The sequence below is a fragment of the Oncorhynchus kisutch genome, linkage group LG24, assembly GCF_002021735.2.
Source record: "Oncorhynchus kisutch isolate 150728-3 linkage group LG24, Okis_V2, whole genome shotgun sequence".
Taxonomy (NCBI): domain Eukaryota; kingdom Metazoa; phylum Chordata; class Actinopteri; order Salmoniformes; family Salmonidae; genus Oncorhynchus; species Oncorhynchus kisutch.
The window spans coordinates 32481810-32504921 of record NC_034197.2 but is presented as its reverse complement, the minus strand read 5'-3'; the positions used below and the strand labels follow the sequence as shown (position 1 = coordinate 32504921).

General features: G+C 43.8%; 1 protein-coding gene and 5 non-coding genes across 6 annotated transcripts in view; 1 reads left to right on the top strand and 5 right to left on the bottom strand.

Annotated features, from left to right (window-relative positions):
* The window catches only part of LOC109880038 (NUAK family SNF1-like kinase 1), a 46743-nt gene that overhangs the window by 15840 nt on the left and 7791 nt on the right, over nt 1–23112 (top strand). The window contains exons 2-4 of the mRNA XM_020472272.2: nt 2477–2597; nt 2744–2895; nt 6870–6935. Of these exons, the coding sequence (XP_020327861.1) occupies nt 2477–2597; nt 2744–2895; nt 6870–6935 (339 nt within the window). The remainder of the gene's footprint in view (nt 1–2476; nt 2598–2743; nt 2896–6869; nt 6936–23112) is intronic.
* Nucleotides 7096–7166, bottom strand: trnag-gcc (transfer RNA glycine (anticodon GCC)). The gene has a single exon. It is a non-coding gene; the product is annotated as a tRNA-Gly (tRNA).
* On the bottom strand, nt 10200–10270 carry trnag-gcc (transfer RNA glycine (anticodon GCC)). Its single transcript has one exon. It is a non-coding gene; the product is annotated as a tRNA-Gly (tRNA).
* trnag-gcc (transfer RNA glycine (anticodon GCC)) lies at nt 10539–10609 on the bottom strand. Its single transcript has one exon. It is a non-coding gene; the product is annotated as a tRNA-Gly (tRNA).
* Nucleotides 10995–11065, bottom strand: trnag-gcc (transfer RNA glycine (anticodon GCC)). Its single transcript has one exon. It is a non-coding gene; the product is annotated as a tRNA-Gly (tRNA).
* On the bottom strand, nt 11457–11527 carry trnag-gcc (transfer RNA glycine (anticodon GCC)). The gene has a single exon. It is a non-coding gene; the product is annotated as a tRNA-Gly (tRNA).

Sequence of the window (23112 nt, the reverse complement as noted above, 5' to 3'; positions counted from 1 at the left end):
GGTGAATCGTTGTGACATGGATTACGAGTTATAGTGTCATCAATGTGTAATAACTATGTAAAAATGTATGAGCGTGTTAAATTATTATGTGATGTGCAGTCATATTCGGGTCAAGCTTATTTTACATGTCAGATAGTGTTAATTGACGTATATTTCTTGACACGCAAAGACCCAAATGGCGTTCCATACCCGACAGAGCTGTGGTGGCTGAACCGTATACTCTGGCACATGTATCTATCTAGTAATACCTGTTATTCATGGTCATCCCGGATCAGCCTTTAGTATTTTACACAAACAAATGATTGAAATGAGCCACATATTTTTAGAGGTCATTCAGATACTTTGACTAATAGTTCAATGAACACAGGCATGCATTCACTCTCGCTCTCTCTCTCTCACTCACACACATACAATCAATCCCCTACATGATCAGATGAGACGTGGAGTCTGTAGGGAAACTCCGAGGTGTGGTTACATCACTGTTCTCTCTAGTGGGACATTACCCTGCTAGCACGTCCACACAGTTTACAAGACATGGATCTCTGGTGGCTGATCAAGCAAGCATGAGTATCTAAGTCAGAGAGTCCCTGGAGTGTGTGTGTGTTTTGTAACTGTGTTGGCCCAGAGAGCGTGTGAATACCATCTTCTGATGTCCCAGAGTTCTTTCCGGCAGCTGAGAATTCTAGAACTGTGACCCAACTGGAAGAACAGTGGTCCTCAGAGAGCGAGAGAGTGCTAGCTTTGAGAACCCTAGTGGTTGATATAATGCCACAGGGTTGAATAAATTTTACGTATCAGGTTGAAGCTTCACACAAAACATTTTCAGGGGTGTGTGTGTGTGCCAGGGGTTTTGGGGGTTGAATGTGTGTGCCAGGGGTTTCGGGGGTTGAATGTGTGTGCCAGGGGTTTTGGGGGTTGAATGTGTGTGCCAGGGATTTTGGGGGTTGAATGTGTGTGCCAGGGGTTTTGGGGGTTGAATGTGTGTGCCAGGGGTTTTGGGGGTTGAATGTGTGTGCCAGGGGTTTTGGGGGTTGAATGTGTGTGCCAGGGGTTTTGGGGGTTGAATGTGTGTGCCAGGGGTTTTGGGGGTTGAATGTGTGTGCCAGGGGTTTTGGGGGTTGAATGTGTGTGCCAGGGGTTTTGGGGGTTGAATGTGTGTGAGATTAAGTGAACAGTGTGTGAACACTGTAGCCTCTGCCTGCAGTCACCCTTCACCCCTAAACCCCAAGTATCACCTCTACCCAGGGACTTTACTTCTGTGTTTGCAAACTCGTGAATTGTGTGTTTGTCAGTGTTTGCCTGTCTTCCTTAACGAGGCAAATTAAGTTTGAGCGAGATAAGGAAGAGTGAATGAATTAAGTGTTGGCCGGGGATTTAACTAGTGAGGAATCTCTTGTTGCTGGGACCAAACCCTGGACAGACGAACAACAGGGACAAATAAAGTATCACCATGGTTACGCCTGGATCATGGTAAGGCTGGGAATTTCCAGGGACCTCAAGATATGATATTATCACGATACTTAAGTGCCGATACAATATGTATTGCGATTCTCACGATGCTATATGTATTGCGATTCTCACGATACAATATGTATTGCGATTCTCACGATGCTATATGTATTGCGATTCGATACTGTGATTTTATTGCAATTCGCTGTTTCAAACAAATTGCTCACTCACCATGTCTGTTGCAGAGGGAAAAGAGAGCCATGAGAAAACAAGTTTTAATTAGTCATTGAAATAAGTGCTGAAAACAAATTGGCTCCCTGTTTAAAAAGAAGATGAAGAACAAGCTATGAAGGAAACATACTGGAGTTTTGGTGCATGTATAGCCAACTAGCGCAAAAATAATATTGCAATATTGTCAAAACTATACAATATATTGTCAAAAATAATATCCCGATATGTAACTATCGATTTTTTTCACCCATCACTAGCTCACAGTATGTGATTTTTAGCCTACGCTATAAACTAGATAGAAGAAAGACTACGCTATAAACCAGATAGAAGAAAGACTACGCTATAAACCAGATAGAAGAAAGACTACTCTATAGACCAGATAGAAGAAAGACTACTCTATAGACCAGATAGAAGAAAGACTACGCTATAAACCAGATAGAAGAAAGACTACTCTATAGACCAGATAGAAGAAAGACTACTCTATAGACCAGATAGAAGAAAGACTACTCTATAGACCAGATAGAAGAAAGACTACTCTATAGACCAGAAGAAAAGAGGTTGCCAACGTTACCCAGTGACACTGTGTTCATTGATTTATGAGCATCATCATATTGACTATGAATGAACTTTGTTTGTGCAGATGTGCGTCACCTAGCAATGTCTAGCATTGTATCGTTTGTGTGTGTGCCTGTGCCATTAACATTCTTAAGTGTGTCTGTCTGTGTGGTGTGTTTGTAGCTCGGAGGTGTGTGTAACCGTAATGAAGTCTAACGCTGTGTGTGTCTGGTGTTCTCAGGTGGCCATCAAGTCGATTCGTAAGGAGAGCATCACTGATGATCTGGACAGAGTTCATATCAAGAGAGAGATAGAAATCACCTCCGCCCTCAAACACCCCTACATCATACGCTTCCACGAGGGTGAGAATACACACACACACACACACACACACACACACACACACACACACACACACACACACACACACACACACACACTGAAAGGAAAACACGCATACGTACACACACAATGTAACCTTTCTCTGTGCTCTCCCTGTCCTGTGTAGTGTTTGAGAGTCGTGATAAGATTGTGATAGTGATGGAGTACGCCAGCAGAGGGGAGTTGTATGACTACGTCAATGAGAGGAGGAGACTGGTGGAGACAGAGGCCAGAGACATCTTCAGACAAATCACCTCCGCCGTCCACTACTGCCACACGGTAAACACACACATGCATGCTGCACAGGCTCACACAGAAATGCATGAGCGTTCGCACGCACACACAATCATTGTATTTCAATTAGCATAATTATTTGCTAAATAATGTGATGAATCCTATAACCGCGTGTGCTGCAGTTTCTCTTTTCGGTAGTGACGGGGGGAATACTTTATACAGTTACAGTGCCTTAATTAAGAAAGTATTCAGGCCCCATTACTTTTTCCACATTTTGTTACAAAGTATGATTCAAATTAAAATGTCTTTTTTTTTTCAACGATCTACACAAAATACTCTGTCAAGGTCGAAGATTATAATTTTTTATTTATTTATAATGTAAAATAAAACACTAATATATCTTGATTAGCTATTGGCTAAGTATTCAACCCAGAGTCAATACATGTTAGAATCACCTTTAGCAGCAATTACAGCTGTCTTTCTGGGTAAGTCTCTTAGAGCTCTGCACACCTGGACTGCACAATATTTACCCATTTTATTATTTTTAAAACTCTTCAAGCTCTGTCAAGCTGGTTGTTAATCATTGCTAGACAGTAGTGGTGCAATGGATCACAAAACTCACGGTTCCCAAAATACCGATTTCCGATTGTTATGAAAACTTGAAATCGGCCATTCCGATTAATCGGTCGACCACTACAGGGATGTTACTGGTTGATGACATACGCCGCACGTTATATTGGCATACAAGACAAGTGGACTGGCACATTAAGAGATAAGCTGCTGTTGCCCAGCGGGTTCTTTTGATTGGTTGGAGGAACAAATTCAGTGTACTATATAAAACGGTACTACGTATTCTAAAATGTTGGTATCATAAGTATCATAACATTTTGATACCGGTAGCACATATTTATGGTTTAACGAGAGTTCACCTCATGTTGAGGCAGTGCTCAATGTTGGTTGCAATTAACCCACTTAGTATAAAACGGAGCAATAGGCAAACATGGTACTGCTAAGCCACAGGAGGCTGGTGAGGGGAGGACGGCTCATAATAATGGCTGAAATATAGTGAATGGAGTGATATTAAAACATTTGTAAACCATGTGTTTGATACCATTAATTCCGTTCCAGCCAATACAATGAGCTTGTCCTCCCCAGTTAAGGTGACACCAGCCACCTGTGAGCTAATCCCAAAAAATCCTGATCACTGCAGTTTCTCTTCTCAGGGTGTGAAATGAAGCAACAGGCAAACATTGCACAGCTAAACCCACAAAATCCTACTCCTAATACCAGAGGAAAACTTTGTGGGTCAAAGGAGAATTACAGTTGAAGTCAGACATTTACATACACTTAGGTTGGAGTCATTAAAACTTGTTTTTCAACCACTCCACAAATTTCTTGTTAACAAACTATAGTTTTGGCAAGTCGGTTAGGACATCTACTTTGCATGACACAAATAATTTTTCCAACAATTGTTTACAGACAGATTATTTCACTTAATAACTCACTGTATCACAATTCCAGAGGGTCAGAAGTTTACATACACTAAGTTGACTCTGCATTTAAACAGCTTGGAAAATTCCAGAAAATGATGTCATGGCTTTAGAAGCTTCTGATAGGCTAATTGACATGATTTGAGTCAATTGGAGGTGTACTGTGGATGTATTTCAAGGCCTACCTTCAAACTCCGTGCCTCTTTGCTTGACATCATGGGAAAATCAAAAGAAATCAGCCAAGACCTCCACAAGTCTGGTTCATCCTTGGGAGCAATTCCCAAACGCCTGAAGGTACCACATTCATCTGTACAAACAATAGTACGCAAGTATAAACATCATGGGACCACACCGACATACCGCTCAGGAAGGAGACACCTTCTGTCTCCTAGAGATGAACGTACTTTGATGCGAAAAGTGCAAATCAATCCCAGAACAACAGCAAAGGACCTTGTGAAGATGCTGGAGGAAACCGGTACAAAAATATCTATATCCACATTAAAATGAGTCCTATATCAACATAACCTGAAAGCCGCTCAGCAAGGAAGAAGCCACTGCTCCAAAACTGCCATAAAAAAAGCCAGACAAAGGTTTGCAACTGCACATGGGGACAAAGATGGTACTTTTTGGAGAAATGTCCTCTGGTCTGATGAAAGAAAAATAGAACTGTTTGGCCATAATGACCATTGAATGTGTTTGGAGGAAAAGGGGGAGGCTTGCAAGCCGAAGAACACCATCCCAACCGTGATGCATGGGGGTGATGCATGGCAGCATCATGTTGTGCTTTGCTGCAGGAGGGACTGGTGCACTTCACAAAATAGGTTGCATCATGAGGCAGGAAAATGATGTGGATATATTGAAGCAACATCTCAAGACCACAGTCAGGAAGTTAAAGCTTGGTCGCAAATGGGTCTTCCAAATGAACAATGACCCCAAGCATACTTCCAAAGTTGTGGCAAAATGGCAAAGGACAACAAAGTCAAGGTATTTGAGTGGCCATCACAAAGCCCTGACCTCAATCCTATAGAACATTTGTGGGCAGAACTGAAAAAGCGTGTGCGAGCAAGGAGGCCTACAAACCTGACTCAGTTACACCAGCTCTGTCAGGAGGAATGGGCCAAAATTCAAAATTATTGTGGGAAGCTTGTGGAAGGCTACCTGAAATGTTTGACCCAAGTTTAACAATTTAAAGGCAATGCTACCAAATACTAATTGAGTGTATGTAAACTTCTGACCCACTGGGAATGTGATGAAAGAAATAAAAGCTGAAATAAATCCTCCTTTACTATTATTCGGACATTTCACTTTCTTAGTTTATAGAATTGTGTCGTGGTAAAAGTTAAAAAGCTAAATTTCCTAGTTGGTGCAGAAATTGAGGAAATAGGAGACTTAGGAAATAGTGAACACCTATTGGCAGAGTTTTGGGATAAAACTCTTCAGTGGAATAAACCACATGCATGTGTGCACACCAGAGCTAGCTCATAGCTGATACTGCTTAACACCAGATGGCTAAATTATCCCCCAATCTCAAACCACTACATTTGAATGAAGAACAAAAAAGACCCCTCGCTATTTTAGCTTTGGAGCTCGATGCTGCATCCTCTAGTTGTCTGACCTCAAATAGTGTTCTAAAATAGACATGAGTGTTCCGGAAGGCGTGAATTATTTAGAATGCTTCTGAGGTATGCAGCTTTAGCAGGAAGTATTTAGGCTTCAGGGGAAAATGAACGTTTTTAAAAGACACGCCACATAAACCTCTCTCTTTCCCTATTCATGTCTCAGTCTCTCTCTCCCCCCTCTTTATCTTATTCGCTCTCTCACATTCACTCGTCACCTGAATTGACCTCTGCTGTGCTATTCATATTTTCCTGTAGCAAACTCTTATACCCCCTCTTTCTCTCTTCAATATCGTTATACTACATTAGCGAATTAATCTGTACATGTTGGGTTTGTTATAGAGCTGGATTGTTAATTGTGATCATACAATGAAAGACAGAAGGAGGGATAACTGAACAATCCTAAATAATTAAGGAAAGCTAATTGAAAGACAAACAGAAACAATAACTAAACAAAGCCCAGGCTAGGAATCGACTAACAAACACAGACAAGGTTTACACACACTGACTGTATACTGTTGACCATTCACCAGTACTGTATGCTCGTGGATTAATCATTGAATCAAACACTCATATCATGAGAATGACCTTTCAATGTCAATTAGACAATTACATTTTCATCTCTCATCTTTTAAGCTGTTCTTTTGTTCTCTTCATCTGTTCCCTATTTCTCTTGAATCTCTTTACAGCAACTGTGTTACAAAATGATTGATATCACACACAAAACACAAACACACACTGGACCTCCACTTATGTATTCAGGCTGTGTAAATGTCATCTGCTCTCTAGTTCCTAAATCAACACAGCAGTGTCTTCCTAGAAAAACATCAAGGGGGTGAAGAATCTGTGCGTGTGTAAAGATCTGTGTGTAATAGTGGTACTTTACTTGATTGTCTCTTTCCCTCTCCTTCAGAATGGCGTGGTCCATCGAGATCTGAAGCTGGAGAACATTCTACTAGACCAGGACCTGAACGTCAAGGTGAGAACACACAAAGAATTTTTTTTAATTAATTGGTTAAGATCAAACCCTCCTACTGGTATATTGAAAATGTGATTCTACAGATTTTCCCGCTTATGGTACAGACCTTGTGCCTGTCATCCAGTGAGTGTAAAGGGTAGTTATTTTAAAAGGATATGCCTGCATTGGCCGGGAATCGAACCCGGGCCTCCCGCGTGGCAGGCGAGAATTCTACCACTGAACCACCAATGCTGAGCTGCTATGATAGTATATTCCAGGGCTTACAACACAGTGGGGGTGGCGTGAAGCAGAAAGGAGTTGAAAATTGGAGAGAAAGACTGGAAGGGGTTTAAAGAAACATATAGGACAAAAATGTAGAGAAGTAGTTTGGAAATAGGTTGATATAGCTCATGCACTTAGATTTGTGTTTCTGGGTATTTTCAGAAGTTTAAATTCAAGTGTGTAGCGAGATCCTGCTTATACCCCAAAAGAGTCCACACATTGGCCGGGAATCAACCCGGGCCTCCCGAATGGCAGACGAGAAGTTTACTACTGAACCGCCAATGCTTTGATATATCATTGTATGGGACAGAGTATTTCTCTAACAGTCAGGGTGAAGTGAAACAAAATGTTGAATTAGTATTTAACTATTTGGCTCGAAGGACCATTAAAAACAGATGTCGTCTTTAATAAGCTTTTTGTTGTTGTTGCATGATAGACCAGTTATAGGTAGTACAATGTATTTAGAGTGCCCGTCTCTTAATCACTTGTATTTTTTGCATGGTAGACTAGTTTTAGGTAGGTACAATGTGTAGTGTTTTTACATTGCCTAGTACCTAGAGCCTGTTTATGACAAGGATTTGAAAATAAACTTGAGCGATACCCGAGTGATCTAAAATCACTTTTCTAGAGGTTTATCCATAATTAATGAGTTTACAAATGTAATCCATATGAAAGGTTATCAGAAATTATGTAACATGTAGACTACCATGTAAAAATACACTACATGGCCACCATGCGCAATGCCAAGCATCAGCGTAAAGCTTGCCACCATTGGACTCTGACGGACCATCTGTGTTTGGCAGATGCCAGGAGAATGCTACCTGCCTCAATACATAGTGCCAAATGTAAAGTTTGGTGCAGGAGGATTAATGGTCTAGGGCACTTTTTCATGGTTCGGGCTGGGTCCCTTAGTTCCATTGAAGGAAAACTTCTTCCTTTCTTTTTTTTAACCCCTTTTTCTCCCCAATTGGTAGTTTGTCTTGTCCCATCGCTGCAACTCCCGTATGTGCTCCGCCTCATGGGTCTCCAGGTAGCGGCCGGCTGCGACACAGCCCGGTATCGAACCCGGATCTGTAGTGATGCCTCTAGCACTGCGATGCAGTGCCTTAGCCGGCCCTTTCCTGTTTCAGCATGACAATGCCCCCATGCACAAAGCGAGGTCCATACAGAATTGTTTTCTCAAGATGGGAGTGGAAGAACTTGACTGGTCTGCACAGAGCCCTGACCTCAACTCCATCGAATAACTTTGTGTTCTACACCTTCAGATCAGTGTAGTTCAACCTTCAGATCAGCAGGCTGCTGAATAGCCAACACTATTCAGCTACCTACCCCACCTCCCCTCTGCTACTCCCCCATGGACATTCCACACCCTAACAGTTTTTACTCTGCCCCCACCCCAACGACATTCCTCCCTGTTGCAGTTGTTAATATGTATATTATAACTTTTTTGTTTTTATTTAACTCAATGGTCATTCTGCTGCTCCCCCTGTGGTCATTCCCCCCACCCCCTCAATGGTAATTTTTCTGCTCCCTCTGGTCATTTCCCCCCCCCCACCCCCTCAACAGTCTTTACTAGAGGTCGACCGATTAATCGGAATGGCCGATTAATTCAGGCCGATTTCAAGTTTTCATAACAATTGGTAAAAGGCATTTTTGGACACCGATTATATTGCAATCCATGAGGGGACTGCGTGGCAGGCTGACCACCTGTTACGCGAGTGCAGGCAGCGAGGAGCCATGGTAAGTTGCTAGCTAGCATTAAACTCATCGTGTAAAAAACAAATCAATCTTAACATAATCGTTCGCTCGTTGCGAACTGTGTGAAGACAATTTCTTTCTTCCTAACTAAAACTGTAATTAATTTGCCAGAATTTTACATAATTATAGCATAACATTGAAGGTTGTGCAATGAACATCAATATTTAGACTTAGGGTTGCCACCCGTTTGATAAATACGGAACGGTTCCGTATTTCACTGAAAGAATAAACGTTTTGTTTTCGAAATGATCGTTTCTGGATTTGACCATATTAATGACCTGAGGCTTGTATTTCTGTGTGTTATTATGTTATAATTAAGTCTATGATTTGATATTTGATAGAGCAGTCTGACTGAGCGGTGGTGGTAGGCAGCAGCAGGCTCGTAAGCATTCATTCAAACCGTACATTCCTCCGTTTGCCAGCAGCTTTTCGCAATGCTTGAAGCACAGCGCTGTTTATGACTTACCAACTCCCGAGATTAGGCTGGCACTAGTCAAAGGTCTATGAAATACAAATGGTATAGAGAGAAATAGTCCTATAATAACTACAACCTAAAACTTCTTACCTGGGAATATTAAAGACTCATGTTAATAAAAGGAACCACCAGCTTTCATATGTTCTCATGATCTGAGCAAGGAACTTAAACGTTAGCTTTTTTACATGGCACATATTGCACTTTTACTTTCTTCTCCAACACTGTGTTTTTGCATTATTTAAACCAAATTGAACATTTTTTATTATTTATTTGAGACTAAATTGATTTTATTGATGTATTATATTAAGTTCAAATAAAAATGTTAATTATTCATTCAGTATTGTTGCAATTGTGATTATTACAAATATATATATATCTCGGCCGATTAATCGGTTTCGGCTTTTTTTGGTCCTCCAATAATCGGTCGACTTCTAGTCTTTGCTCTGCCTCCACCCCAAGGGACATTTATTAATTCATCACTGTATATAGTGCTACTTCTATATTGTATTTATTACAATTTTCATTATTTTATTTCACTGGCACTGCATGTTGAAGCTTGAAGCCTAAGATTTTCACTGTACCCTTCAATTACACCTGCAACCCTGATAATGGAATTAGATTTTCAAGGAGTAGGTGTCCACATACTTTTGAACATGTAGTGTATGTAAAGAAATACATGTTACTTATTTATATATTGGGACCAAATTTACTTATGTGTGTAGACCCCAAAATTATAGACCCCCCCCCCCCCCAAAAAAAGAAATTAACCATGCATTGGCCGGGAATCGAACCCGGGCCTCCCGCGTGGCAGGCGAGAATTCTACCACTGAACCACCAATGCTTTAGTGGAGCAAAGTTCTCCCCGGGAGGGATATAACTGTGTAAATGTAACTAGTAAACAATGTGAATTAAAATCAGCAAAGGGGGAGCAACTCCATATTAATGGCTATGATTATGAGATGTTCGATGAGCAGGTGTCCACATACATTTGGCCATGTGTTGTAAGCAAATACATGGTAGTTATTTATATATTGGAATGCAGTTGGACTGAAATTTGAATCACTTCTTTCTGTGAGTAGATCCTAAAACACTTTTGAAAAAGAAATACATGCATTGGCCGGGAATCGAACCCGGGCCTCCCGCGTGGCAGGCGAGAATTCTACCACTGAACCACCAATGCTTTGATAGAGTAATATTTCGATCCCAATACTCATATAATAGGAAAGCACAAAGGGGATGACGAGTCAAGTTGGAGGACGGAGCAGATGGGAATGAAGGCATGTGAAAATGTAAAGTAGTTGTTTTGAAAGGTGGTATGATTTATGCCTGATTGTGGACGTCAGCCTGTTTACGACATGGGTTTGAAAATAAACTTATTTGAGATATACCGGAGGGAATTTTTAAAAATGATTTCAGAGCTATAGCCATAATTAACTTGAGTTTAAAATATAATCCATATGATCATTTATAAGGAAGAATGTAAGATGTAGCTGCTATTTAAAAATAAATGCATGTACTTATTACTTCTATGACAATATAACCAGCAACACTTCAAAAAATGTCCCTGCATTGGCCGGGAATCGAACCCGGGCCTCCCGCGTGGCAGGCGAGAATTCTACCACTGAACCACCAATGCTTCGATGGAAAGATATTTCGTTCCCAAAACTCATGTAATAGGAAAACACAAAGGGGATGACGGGTCAAGTTGGGGGTAGAACAGATGGGTATGAAGGCGTTTGTGAAAAATGTAAAGGAGTTGTTTTGAAAGGTAGTATGAATTATGTCTGATTGTGGACATCAGCCTGTTTACGACATGGATTTGAAAATAAACTTATTTGAGATACCGGAGGGATCTTAAAAGAATGATTCCAGAGCTATAGCCATAATTAACTTGAGTTTCAAATGTAATCCATATGATCATTTATAAGGAAGCATGTAACATGTAGCTGCTATTGAAAAATGTATAAATAAATACATGTAGTTATTACTTCTATGAGAATATTCAACAACACTTCCAAAAATATACCTGCATTGGCCGGGAATCGAACCCGGGCCTCCCGCGTGGCAGGCGAGAATTCTACCACTGAACCACCAATGCCTTGGTGATGTAATATTCTAGACTTCTGTCTTTAATGGAGCATGCATTTTGCACTGTCAGCGTGATTTGTGTTTGTTTATTTCACTTTTGTTTATGATCTATTTCACTTGCTATGGCAATGTAACCACATGTTTCTCATGTCAATAAAGCTATGAATTGAAGTGAAAGAGAGGGAGGGGGAGAAGGGAGATGTAGACTGGGTGATCGGAACCAAGTTAGTCAGACACTCAATTCCACTTCCATAGACCTCTTTCTGAACCATTGAGGATGAGTGAGAAAATGCAGTTGCAAGGCATATAGTAATAATGGTTCATCCTTCCTGTTAATATATATTAATTACGTAAACAAACATATTCTGGCACAGCCAGAAGAGGACTGGCCACCCCACATAGCCTGGTTCCTCTCTAGGTTTCTTCCTAGGTTTTGGCCTTTCTAGGGAGATTTTCCTAGCCACCGTGCTTCTAAAGTGTTTCATATATTATATCGATATCAAATGAAAAAATGCAGCTGATATGGACATTCCATATCGGTGCCCATCACTAGAGATTAATGTTTGAGACAAATACTTATTGATCATTGATTTGACAAGGACCATGTTCTTTGTATGCTGCACCAGAGTTGTCATTGTTAGTTTTAGCTGTCAAGCTGGAAAACACAATAAAATAACTCCGTGTTGACTGAAAGCCAAAGCTGTGAAATGTGCTGCATTGTGAAGGCATGCGCTAAGAACCAGCCTAAAGACATGGTGTCAGTTCCTATAACCCAGCCCTGAAGTCATTCCATTCCTTTTATGGCCGGTACTCCTCTTATATGGTTGCACGGCGCGAGGGAATACACGGAATCTGCAAATCTGGGAAAGCAGAGGGTTTTAATAAAAGTCACACACACTGGCTAAGAGTTAAAGAAAACAGACTACGTACTTTTCTCTCAGCAGCTTCCATACTTCCTCACCACAGTGGGTATTATTCAGACCAATGCGGAAAATGCCTTGGTAGACAAGGGAGGAAGTTTCCCTAAGACACTGATTCAAGGCCAGTTTAGCATATTCTCCTCTAATGGTTGAAGCTGGAATCATTAATAGGTGAAATTGCCACTTCCGTTTTGGATATTGCAACAAAGACGTTACTGGAAACAGTTGCATGCGCAATAGGACAGCAGAATATGCACTGCACATTTCGTTCCTACGCTGTAGAATGCTCCTTTCCTCGTGTTTTTATTTAACTAGGCAAGACAGTTAAGAACAAATTCTTATTTACAATGATGGCCAACTAATAGCAATTACTGCTACAGTGGCAGGATAATAGCTAAGTGTAAAAACATAGGCTACAAATTGGGCTGTAAGATGTACTTTATTGTCCCTTACCTTACAGATATCACTCCAGTGTTAATTTGCTAAATTGTAATTACTTTCTACTATGGCCTGTTTATTGCCTTACCTCCTCACGCCATTTGCACACACTGTATATAGACTTTCTTTTTTTCTATTGTGTTATTGACTGTACTCTTGTTAATTCCATGTGTAACTCTGTGTTGTTGTTTGTGTCACACTGCTTTGCTTTATCTTGGCCAGGTCGCAGTTGTAAATGAGAACTTGTTCTCAACTAGCTTACCTGGTTAAATAAAGGCTCAATTTATTTTTTTAAATACAACACACTGACGTCACGCACATATGCACTTGACACTTGGCGGCAGTAAGAAAGTTATCACCATGTACGCCCTTTCAACATAAATCTAGGTTCAGTTTTTATTACTTCTAAACAAAATAACTTTTTTCTCATACGCTTACAATGATGTTTTGATTCTTGCTTGAACAGTCATTAAGATTATATTTGGTTATGATCTTTGCAAAATAACTATTTTTGATACAGCATATGAAAGTACTATATAATGTACATGATCTAGTTGATTTGCGGTGATGATAGAAACATATTAAGCAGGACACTCATACGAGCCTTAAAATACAATTATAATCCAAAAGTAGTGTGAAATGCACTCATAAGCAACATGTAAATAGAGTCTTTTTTTAAATGATATTTTTCCACCCTCGTGCGGCTATTTTGCAAACACAGAAAGGTGTCTATCTAATGACATAGTAGTAGACTGACAAGCAACTGAAAGAGACTGCAACGTAACTACGGTCTGCGCATGTGCAACTGCATGTGACCAACGCCATCGTGGAATAGTAACTGCACCACGAGGAAAGGCACAGGCTAAATTAGCTACATGCTAACAGTTCATGGGGCTACCTAAAATTACTTTAAATGTCCATAAACACAGCTATTAACTTACCAGACAATATAATAAAATATGACAACCTAACAATATGAACAGAATAATATGAATTTACTATCTTAAACAAGGCATGTGGTACACAGCATTATGAGCTAACATAACTTGCTAGCACCTAGGCTAGCTGGCTAGAAATAGCATGATGCACATGGAAAAGGAATGACTCTATAAACGTAACAAACATGGTAAATATCTTGACTGTCGAAGCAACACCCAACTAAATACGCAAAGACATGTCGGACAGTATTTACACTTACTTAAACTTCTTAGGGATGGGGACAGTATTTTCACGTCCGGATGAAAAGCGTGCCCAAAGTAAACTGCCTGTTACTCAGGCCCAGAAGCTAGGATATGCATATAATTATGCATATAATTAGATTTTAGGTAGATTTGGATAGGAAACACTCTAAAGTTTCTAAAACGGTTAAAATAATGTCTGTGCGTATAACCAAACTGATTTGGCAGGCGAAACCCAGAGGACAAACTATCCAGGGGAAAGAAATATTGAGGTCATAGTATTTCCCAATGGCTTTCTATGGGAAGCCCTATTTAATAGGAACCTGGTTGCAGTTCCTATGGCTTCCACTAGATGTCAACAGTCTTTAGAAATTGGTTGATGTTTTTCTTTTGAGAAATGAAGAAGTATTGCCGTTCTTTGTAAGTGTCACTCCATGTGGACTCTACTGTTTGGTGAGCGTGAACTGGAACACGCTTCACTGTGTTTTTTTCCGGTATTGGAAAACAGTTTATCCCGTCTTAACTTCTTGGATATAGGGGGCGCTCTTTTAATTTATGGATAAAAAAAACGTGCCCATTTTAAGCGCAATATTTTGTCACGAAAAGATGCTCGACTATGCATATAATTGGCAGCTTTGGAAAGAAAACACTCTAAGGTTTCCAAAACTGCAAAGATATTATCTGTGAGTGCCACAGAACTCATGCTACAGGTGAAACCAAGATGAAACTTCAACCAGGAAATGGGAAGAATTTTTGAAGCTCTGTTTTCTATTGTCTCCTTATATGGCTGTGAATGCGCCGGGAATGAGCCTGCCCTTCCTATCGTTTCTCCAAGGTGTCTGACGCATTGTGACGTATTTGTAGGCATATCATTGGAAGATTGGCCATAAGAGACTACATTTTCCAGGGGTCCGCCCGGTGTCCTTTGTCTAAATTGATGGTAATCTACAAGCTGCACGCAGTCATCCAGTGATTTAGAGGAGAGAGGAGGCTTTCAACGAACGATATATCATGAAGAGATATGTGAAAAACACCTTGAGGATTGATTCTAAACAACGTTTACCATGTTTCAGTCGATATTATGGAGTTAATTTGGAAAAAAAGTTCGGCATTTTGAAGACTGAATTTTCGGGATTTTTTGGTAGCCAAACGTGACGCACCAAACGGAGCGATTTCTCCTAAACAAATAATCTTTCAGGAAAAACGGAGCATTTGCTATCTAACTGAGAGTCTCCTCATTGAAAACATCTGAAGTTCTTCAAAGGTAATGATTTTATTTGAATGATTTTCTGGTTTTTGTGAAAATGTTGTCTGCTGATGCTAACGCTAAATGCTACGCTAGCCGCGCTAGCTGTTACACAAATGCTTATTTTGCAATGGTTGAGAAGCATATTTTGAAAATCTGAGATGACAGTGTTGTTAACAAAAGGCTAAGCTTGAGAGCTAGCATATTCATTTCATTTCATTTGCGATTTTCATGAACAGTTAACGTTGCGTTACGCAGCTGTTCTTAATGTGTCACACTCCGTGGTCAAGTGGCACATGAGGTAAGTTATCGTAATTGAATAAAGCAATTGCAACACTAGTGGGAGATCTCTACATCCTCCCTAGATTTGAACACATTCCTGATTAATGTATCTTTGTGTTCTTTTGTATTTAGTTAATTTCAGTTCTTCAGGTCCTACTCACTGTTGTCAGACTCAACTGGATGAGAGGATCAAAAGAGCTGATAGAACAGAATGAAGAACTTGGTGCTGAGTCTGTGAGGGCACGCTTAAGAGAGGAGGGTGTTGGAGTCCAGCGGGAGAGGGTCAGACAGGGTCTGATCCATGTCAACCCCCAGGGAGCTGTGAGGAGAGCCATGCAGCTGCGGCGGAGGCAGTACAGAGTTGCAGGCCCAAATTCTTTGTGGCACATCGATGGCAACCATAAGCTGATCCTGTAAATGCATAGACTTAAGCCTCCTGACCTCTACACGTTTTTACAATCTTAGCATCGTAAAAACATTATGATTTATCTTGTTATATGGCCATGAAAGAATTGTGGCCCTATTCCCGGGTATACAGTGCCTTCTGAAAATATTCACAGCTTGACTTTTTCCGCATTTTGTTTTGTTACAACCTGAATTCAACCACCATCACCTTTCAAGCCACCACCTCATCTCCTTCAACCACCATCTCAGCTCCTTCAACCACCACCACCACCACCTCAGCTCCTTCAACCACCACCTCAGCTCCTTCAACCACCACCTCAGCTCCTTCAACCACCACCTCAGCTCCTTCAACCACCACCTCAGCTCCTTCAACCACCACCTCAGGCTCCTTCAACCACCACCTCAGCTCCTTCAACCACCACCTCAGCTCCTTCAACCACCACAACCTCAGGTTCTTCAACCACCACCACCTCAGGTTCTTCAACCACCACCACCTCATGTTCTTCAACCACCACCACCTCAGGTTCTTCAGCCACCACCACCTCAGCTCCTTCAACCACCACCACCTCAGCTCCTTCAACCACCACCACCTCAGCTCCTTCAACCACCACCACCTCAGCTCCTTCAACCACCACCACCTCAGCTCCTTCAACCACCACCACCTCAGCTTCTTCAACCACCACCACCTCAGCTCCTTCAACCACCACCACCTCAGCTCCTTCAACCACCACCACCTCAGCTTCTTCAACCACCACCACCTCAGCTTCTTCAACCACCACCACCTCAGCTCCTTCAACCACCACCACCTCAGCTCCTTCAACCACCACCACCTCAGCTCCTTCAACCACCACCACCTCAGCTCCTTCAACCACCACCACCTCAGCTCCTTCAACCACCACCACCTCAGCTCCTTCAACCACCACCACCTCAGCTCCTTCAACCACCACCACCTTAGCTACTTCAACCATCACCTCAGCTCCGTCAACCACCACCACCTCAGCTCCTCCAACCACCACCACCACCTCAGCTCCTCCAACCACCACCACCACCTCAGCTCCTCCAACCACCACCACCACCACAGCTCCTCCAACCACCACCACCACAGCTCCTCCAACCACCACCACCTCAGCTCCTCCAACCACCACCACCACCTCAGCTCCTCCAACCACCACCACCACCACCTCAGCTCCTCCAACCACCACCACCTCAGCTCCTCCAACCACCACCACCACCTCAGCTTCTTCAACCACCACCACCTCAGCTCCTTCAACCACCACCACCTCAGCTCCTTCAACCACCACCACCTCAGCTTCTTCAACCACCACCACCTCAGCTTCTTCAACCACCACCACCTCAGCTTCTTCAACCACCACCACCTCAGCTCCTTCAACCACCACCACCTCAGCTCCTTCAACCACCACCACCTCAGCTCCTTCAACCACCACCACCTCAGCTCCTTCAACCACCACCACCTCAGCTCCTTCAACCACCACCACCTCAGCTCCTTCAACCACCACCACCTCAGCTCCTTCAACCACCACCACCTCAGCTCCTCAACCACCACCACCACCTCAGCTCCTCCAACCACCACCACCACCTCAGCTCCTCCAACCACCACCACCACCACAGCTCCTCCAACCACCACCACCACCTCAGCTCCTCCAACCACCACCACCACCACAGCTCCTCCAACCACCACCACCACAGCTCCTCCAACCACCACCACCACAGCTCCTCCAACCACCACCACCACAGCTCCTCCAACCACCACCACCACAGCTCCTCCAACCACCACCACCACCTCAGCTCCTCCAACCACCACCACCACCTCAGCTCCTCCAACCACCACCACCACCACCTCAGCTCCTCCAACCACCACCACCACCACCTCAGCTCCTCCAACCACCACCACCACCACCACCTCAGCTTCTTCAACCACCACCACCTCAGCTCCTTCAACCACCACCACCTCAGCTCCTTCAACCACCACCACCTCAGCTCCTTCAACCACCACCACCTCAGCTCCTTCAACCACCACCACCTCAGCTCCTTCAACCACCACCACCTCAGCTCCTTCAACCACCACCACCTCAGCTCCTTCAACCACCACCACCTCAGCTCCTTCAACCACCACCACCGTAGCTACTTCAACCATCACCTCAGCTCCGCCAACCACCACCACCTCAGCTCCTCCAACCACCACCACCACCTCAGCTCCTCCAACCACCTTAGCTACTTCAACCACCACCACAGCTCCTCCAACCACCACCACAGCTCCTCCAACCACCACCACCACCACAGCTCCTCCAACCACCACCACCACCTCAGCTTCTTCAACCACCACCACCTCAGCTTCTTCAACCACCACCACCTCAGCTTCTTCAACCACCACCACCTCAGCTCCTTCAACCACCACCACCTCAGCTTCTTCAACCACCACCACCTCAGCTCCTTCAACCACCACCACCTCAGCTCCTTCAACCACCACCACCTCAGCTCCTTCAACCACCACCACCTTAGCTACTTCAACCACCACCACCTCAGCTCCTTCAACCACCACCACCTTAGCTCCTTCAACCATCACCTCAGCTCCGTCAACCACCACCACCTCAGCTCCTCCAACCACCACCACCACCTCAGCTCCTCCAACCACCACCACCACCACCACAGCTTCTCCAACCACCACCACCACCACCACCACCACAGCTCCTCCAACCACCACCACAGCTCCTCCAACCACCACCACCACCTCAGCTTCTTCAACCACCACCACCACCTCAGCTTCTTCAACCACCACCACCTCAGCTTCTTCAACCACCACCACCTCAGCTCCTTCAACCACCACCACCTCAGCTCCTTCAACCACCACCACCTCAGCTCCTTCAACCACCACCACCTCAGCTCCTTCAACCACCACCACCTCAGCTCCTTCAACCACCACCTCAGCTCCTTCAACCACCACCTCAGCTCCTTCCATAGTTTAGACAGAGCAGTTTAGACAGAGCAACCTTCACAAAAGTTAAGTACATCTCCATTCCAGTATGATTTTGTTTGATCATATTTGGAGAGAGTAAGGTACTTTTAAGATATATGGCCTATGGTTGAGGTCAATTGTATTTTGCTCTATGGCACTTTAGCACAACAGTGCCATCTGCTGACAGAATATTTGTCTTCCACTCAGTACAACACGACCCAGGAGAGGCCTACTGCAATCACTGGATTGGAGCCTTCAGAGCGTGCCTGCCGTGGGAGGACAACAGAATATTCTGAATGAACATTAAAACAACTTTACCTTTACCTTTTGGAATGCCTAATTGGGACTTTTAGAAATCGTTTAAAAAAACAATTGTGTGGAAGGTCCTACAGTCTGCTCCTCAAGATAGGGATGGTGGTTCGGCCCCCATTACATTTAAATGTTATATAATTGTGATTAACAGCAACCTATTACAGTTAACAACATAACATTGTTGACACATTGTGACAGTTCGAATGATGTGGTTGAAAATGGACTAGTATGGGACTCTCGAACCCTTTTCCTGGAGAGCTACTGCCCTGCAGGTTATCGCTCCAAACCTAATCTAGCGCACCCAATTCTAATAATTGCCTGGTTAATAAGTTAATCAGGTTAGTCACAACTGGGGTTGGATCTCGAAAACCTACAGGAGGGTATCTCTCCGGGAACAGGCTTGGAGTGAAAACCTACAGGAGGGTATCTCTCCGGGAACAGGCTTGGAGTGAAAACCTACAGGAGGGTATCTCTCCGGGAACAGGCTTGGAGTGAAAACCTACAGGAGGGTATCTCTCCGGGAACAGGCTTGGAGTGAAAACCTACAGGAGGGTATCTCTCCGGGAACAGGCTTGGAGTGAAAACCTACAGGAGGGTATCTCTCCGGGAACAGGCTTGGAGTGAAAACCTACAGGAGGGTATCTCTCCGGGAACAGGCTTGGAGTGAAAACCTACAGGAGGGTATCTCTCCGGGAACAGGCTTGGAGTGAAAACCTACAGGAGGGTATCTCTCCGGGAACAGGCTTGGAGTGAAAACCTACAGGAGGGTATCTCTCCGGGAACAGGCTTGGAGTGAAAACCTACAGGAGGGTATCTCTCCGGGAACAGGCTTGGAGTGAAAACCTACAGGAGGGTATCTCTCCGGGAACAGGCTTGGAGTGAAAACCTACAGGAGGGTATCTCTCCGGGAACAGGCTTGGAGTGAAAACCTACAGGAGGGTATCTCACCGGGAACAGGCTTGGAGTGAAAACCTACAGGAGGGTATCTCTCCGGGAACAGGCTTGGAGTGAAAACCTACAGGAGGGTATCTCTCCGGGAACAGGCTTGGAGTGAAAACCTACAGGAGGGTAACTCTCCGGGGAACAGGCTTGGAGTGAAAACCTACAGGAGGGTATCTCTCCGGGAACAGGCTTGGAGTGAAAACCTACAGGAGGGTATCTCTCCGGGAACAGGCTTGGAGTGAAAACCTACAGGAGGGTATCTCTCCGGGAACAGGCTTGGAGTGAAAACCTACAGGAGGGTATCTCTCCGGGAACAGGCTTGGAGTGAAAACCTACAGGAGGGTATCTCTCCGGGAACAGGCTTGGAGTGAAAACCTACAGGAGGGTATCTCTCCGGGAACAGGCTTGGAGTGAAAACCTACAGGAGGGTATCTCTCCGGGAACAGGCTTGGAGTGAAAACCTACAGGAGGGTATCTCTCCGGGAACAGGCTTGGAGTGAAAACCTACAGGAGGGTATCTCTCCGGGAACAGGCTTGGAGTGAAAACCTACAGGAGGGTATCTCTCCGGGAACAGGCTTGGAGTGAAAACCTACAGGAGGGTATCTCTCCGGGAACAGGCTTGGAGTGAAAACCTACAGGAGGGTATCTCTCCGGGAACAGGCTTGGAGTGAAAACCTACAGGAGGGTATCTCTCCGGGAACAGGCTTGGAGTGAAAACCTACAGGAGGGTATCTCTCCGGGAACAGGCTTGGAGTGAAAACCTACAGGAGGGTATCTCTCCGGGAACAGGCTTGGAGTGAAAACCTACAGGAGGGTATCTCTCCGGGAACAGGCTTGGAGTGAAAACCTACAGGAGGGTATCTCTCCGGGAACAGGCTTGGAGTGAAAACCTACAGGAGGGTATCTCTCCGGGAACAGGCTTGGAGTGAAAACCTACAGGAGGGTATCTCTCCGGGAACAGGCTTGGAGTGAAAACCTACAGGAGGGTATCTCTCCGGGAACAGGCTTGGAGTGAAAACCTACAGGAGGGTATCTCTCCGGGAACAGGCTTGGAGTGAAAACCTACAGGAGGGTATCTCTCCGGGAACAGGCTTGGAGTGAAAACCTACAGGAGGGTATCTCTCTGGGAACAGGCTTGGAGTGAACCTACAGGAGGGTATCTCTCCAGGAACTGGCTTGGAGTGAAAACCTACAGGAGGGTATCTCTCCAGGAACAGGCTTGGAGTGAACCTACAGGAGGGTATCTCTCCGGGAACAGGCTTGGAGAGCCTTGAACTAGTGGTTCTAGTTCTTAGAGATCAAAGCATTTTGAATTTGTCACTACAAACGGTGTGGTTTCCAGAAGTGGAGCCATCACCTAATGCAATGGATGGGAAGCTTTACTTTATATACTTCTAATTAAAGGAGAATGGTTGAAGTTAATTTGATGTCCTATGTTTAATAACAAATTATCAGATTTAGATGAGTTTGCTGCAATATGGCAGCAGTACTTCAGTCAACATCAGTCACTATCAGCAAAGGATAATGGTTATTAGTGAAGTGTCAGTAAAGTGTTTCTGAAAAACAACTAAACCATAAAACACCAAGACCAACAACAATATGGACTATATCATTCATTACATTTCAGATGAATGATCATTACGTTTACATTAACAGACAATATGGATATACTAACAATAAATAGACTGTAAGTAGATAAATGCTTAAATGTTGATGTGCAGCTAAAAGTAAATTAAATGCCATAAACTTTCAAACTCTCATTCAGGGCTCGTTCCACAAGGTTTATAATCACAATTATCAACTGGGTGGTTTGAACACGGCTGACAGCAGTGTTTTATCAGTATGATAAAACATTTATTTGTACTGCTCTAATTACGTTGGTAACCAGTTTACAATAGCAGTAAGCCACCTCGGGGGTTTGTGATGTGTGGCCAATAAACCACGGCTAAGGGCTGTGTTCAGGCACTCCGCGTTGCGTTGTGGATAAGAACAGCCCATAGCCCTGGGATATTGGCCATTTACCACACCTCCTCGGGCCATAGATACTGGGGTGCAAAGGAGCAAGATAAATAAATAAATACAGTATGAGGATAAGGTAGTTGGATGGGCTATTTATAGATGGGCTATGTACAGGTGCAGTGATCTGTGAGCTGGTGCTTAAAGTTAGTGAGGGAGATAATGAGTCTCCAGCTTCAGTGATTTTTGCAGTTCGTTCCAGTCGTTGGCAGCAGAGAACTGGAAGGAAAGGCAGGGCTTTACCTAGCAAAGACTTGTATATGACCTGGAGCCAGTGCCTTACAACAGGCCTACAAGCCCTCAGTCCAGCCTCTCTCAGCCTATTGCGGACAGTCTGAGCACAGATGGAGGGATTGTGCGTCCCTGGTGTAACTCAGTTGTTGTCATCCTGTACCTGTCCATCAGATGTGATGTTCGGATGTACCGATCCTGTGCAGGTGTTGCTACATGTGGTCTGCCACTGCGAGGGCGATCAGCTGTCCGTCCAGTCTCCCTGTAGCTCTGTCTTAGGCGTCTCACAATACGGACATTGCAATTTATTGCCGTGGCCTCATCTGCAGTCCTCATGCCTCCTTGCAGCATGCCTAAGGCACGTTCACACAGATGAGCAGGGACCCTGGGCATCTTTCTTTTGGTGTTTTTCAGAGTCAGTAGAAAGGCCTCTTTAGTGTCCTAAGTTTTCATAACTGTGACCTTAATTGCCTACCGTCTGTAAGCTGTTAGTGTCTTAACGACCATTCCACAGGTGCATGTTCATTAATTGTTTATGGTTCATTGAACAAGCATGGGAAACAGTGTTTTAACCCTTTACAATGAAGATCTGTGAAGTCATTTGGATTTTTACGAATTGTCTTTGAAAGACAGGGTCCTGAAAAAGGGAT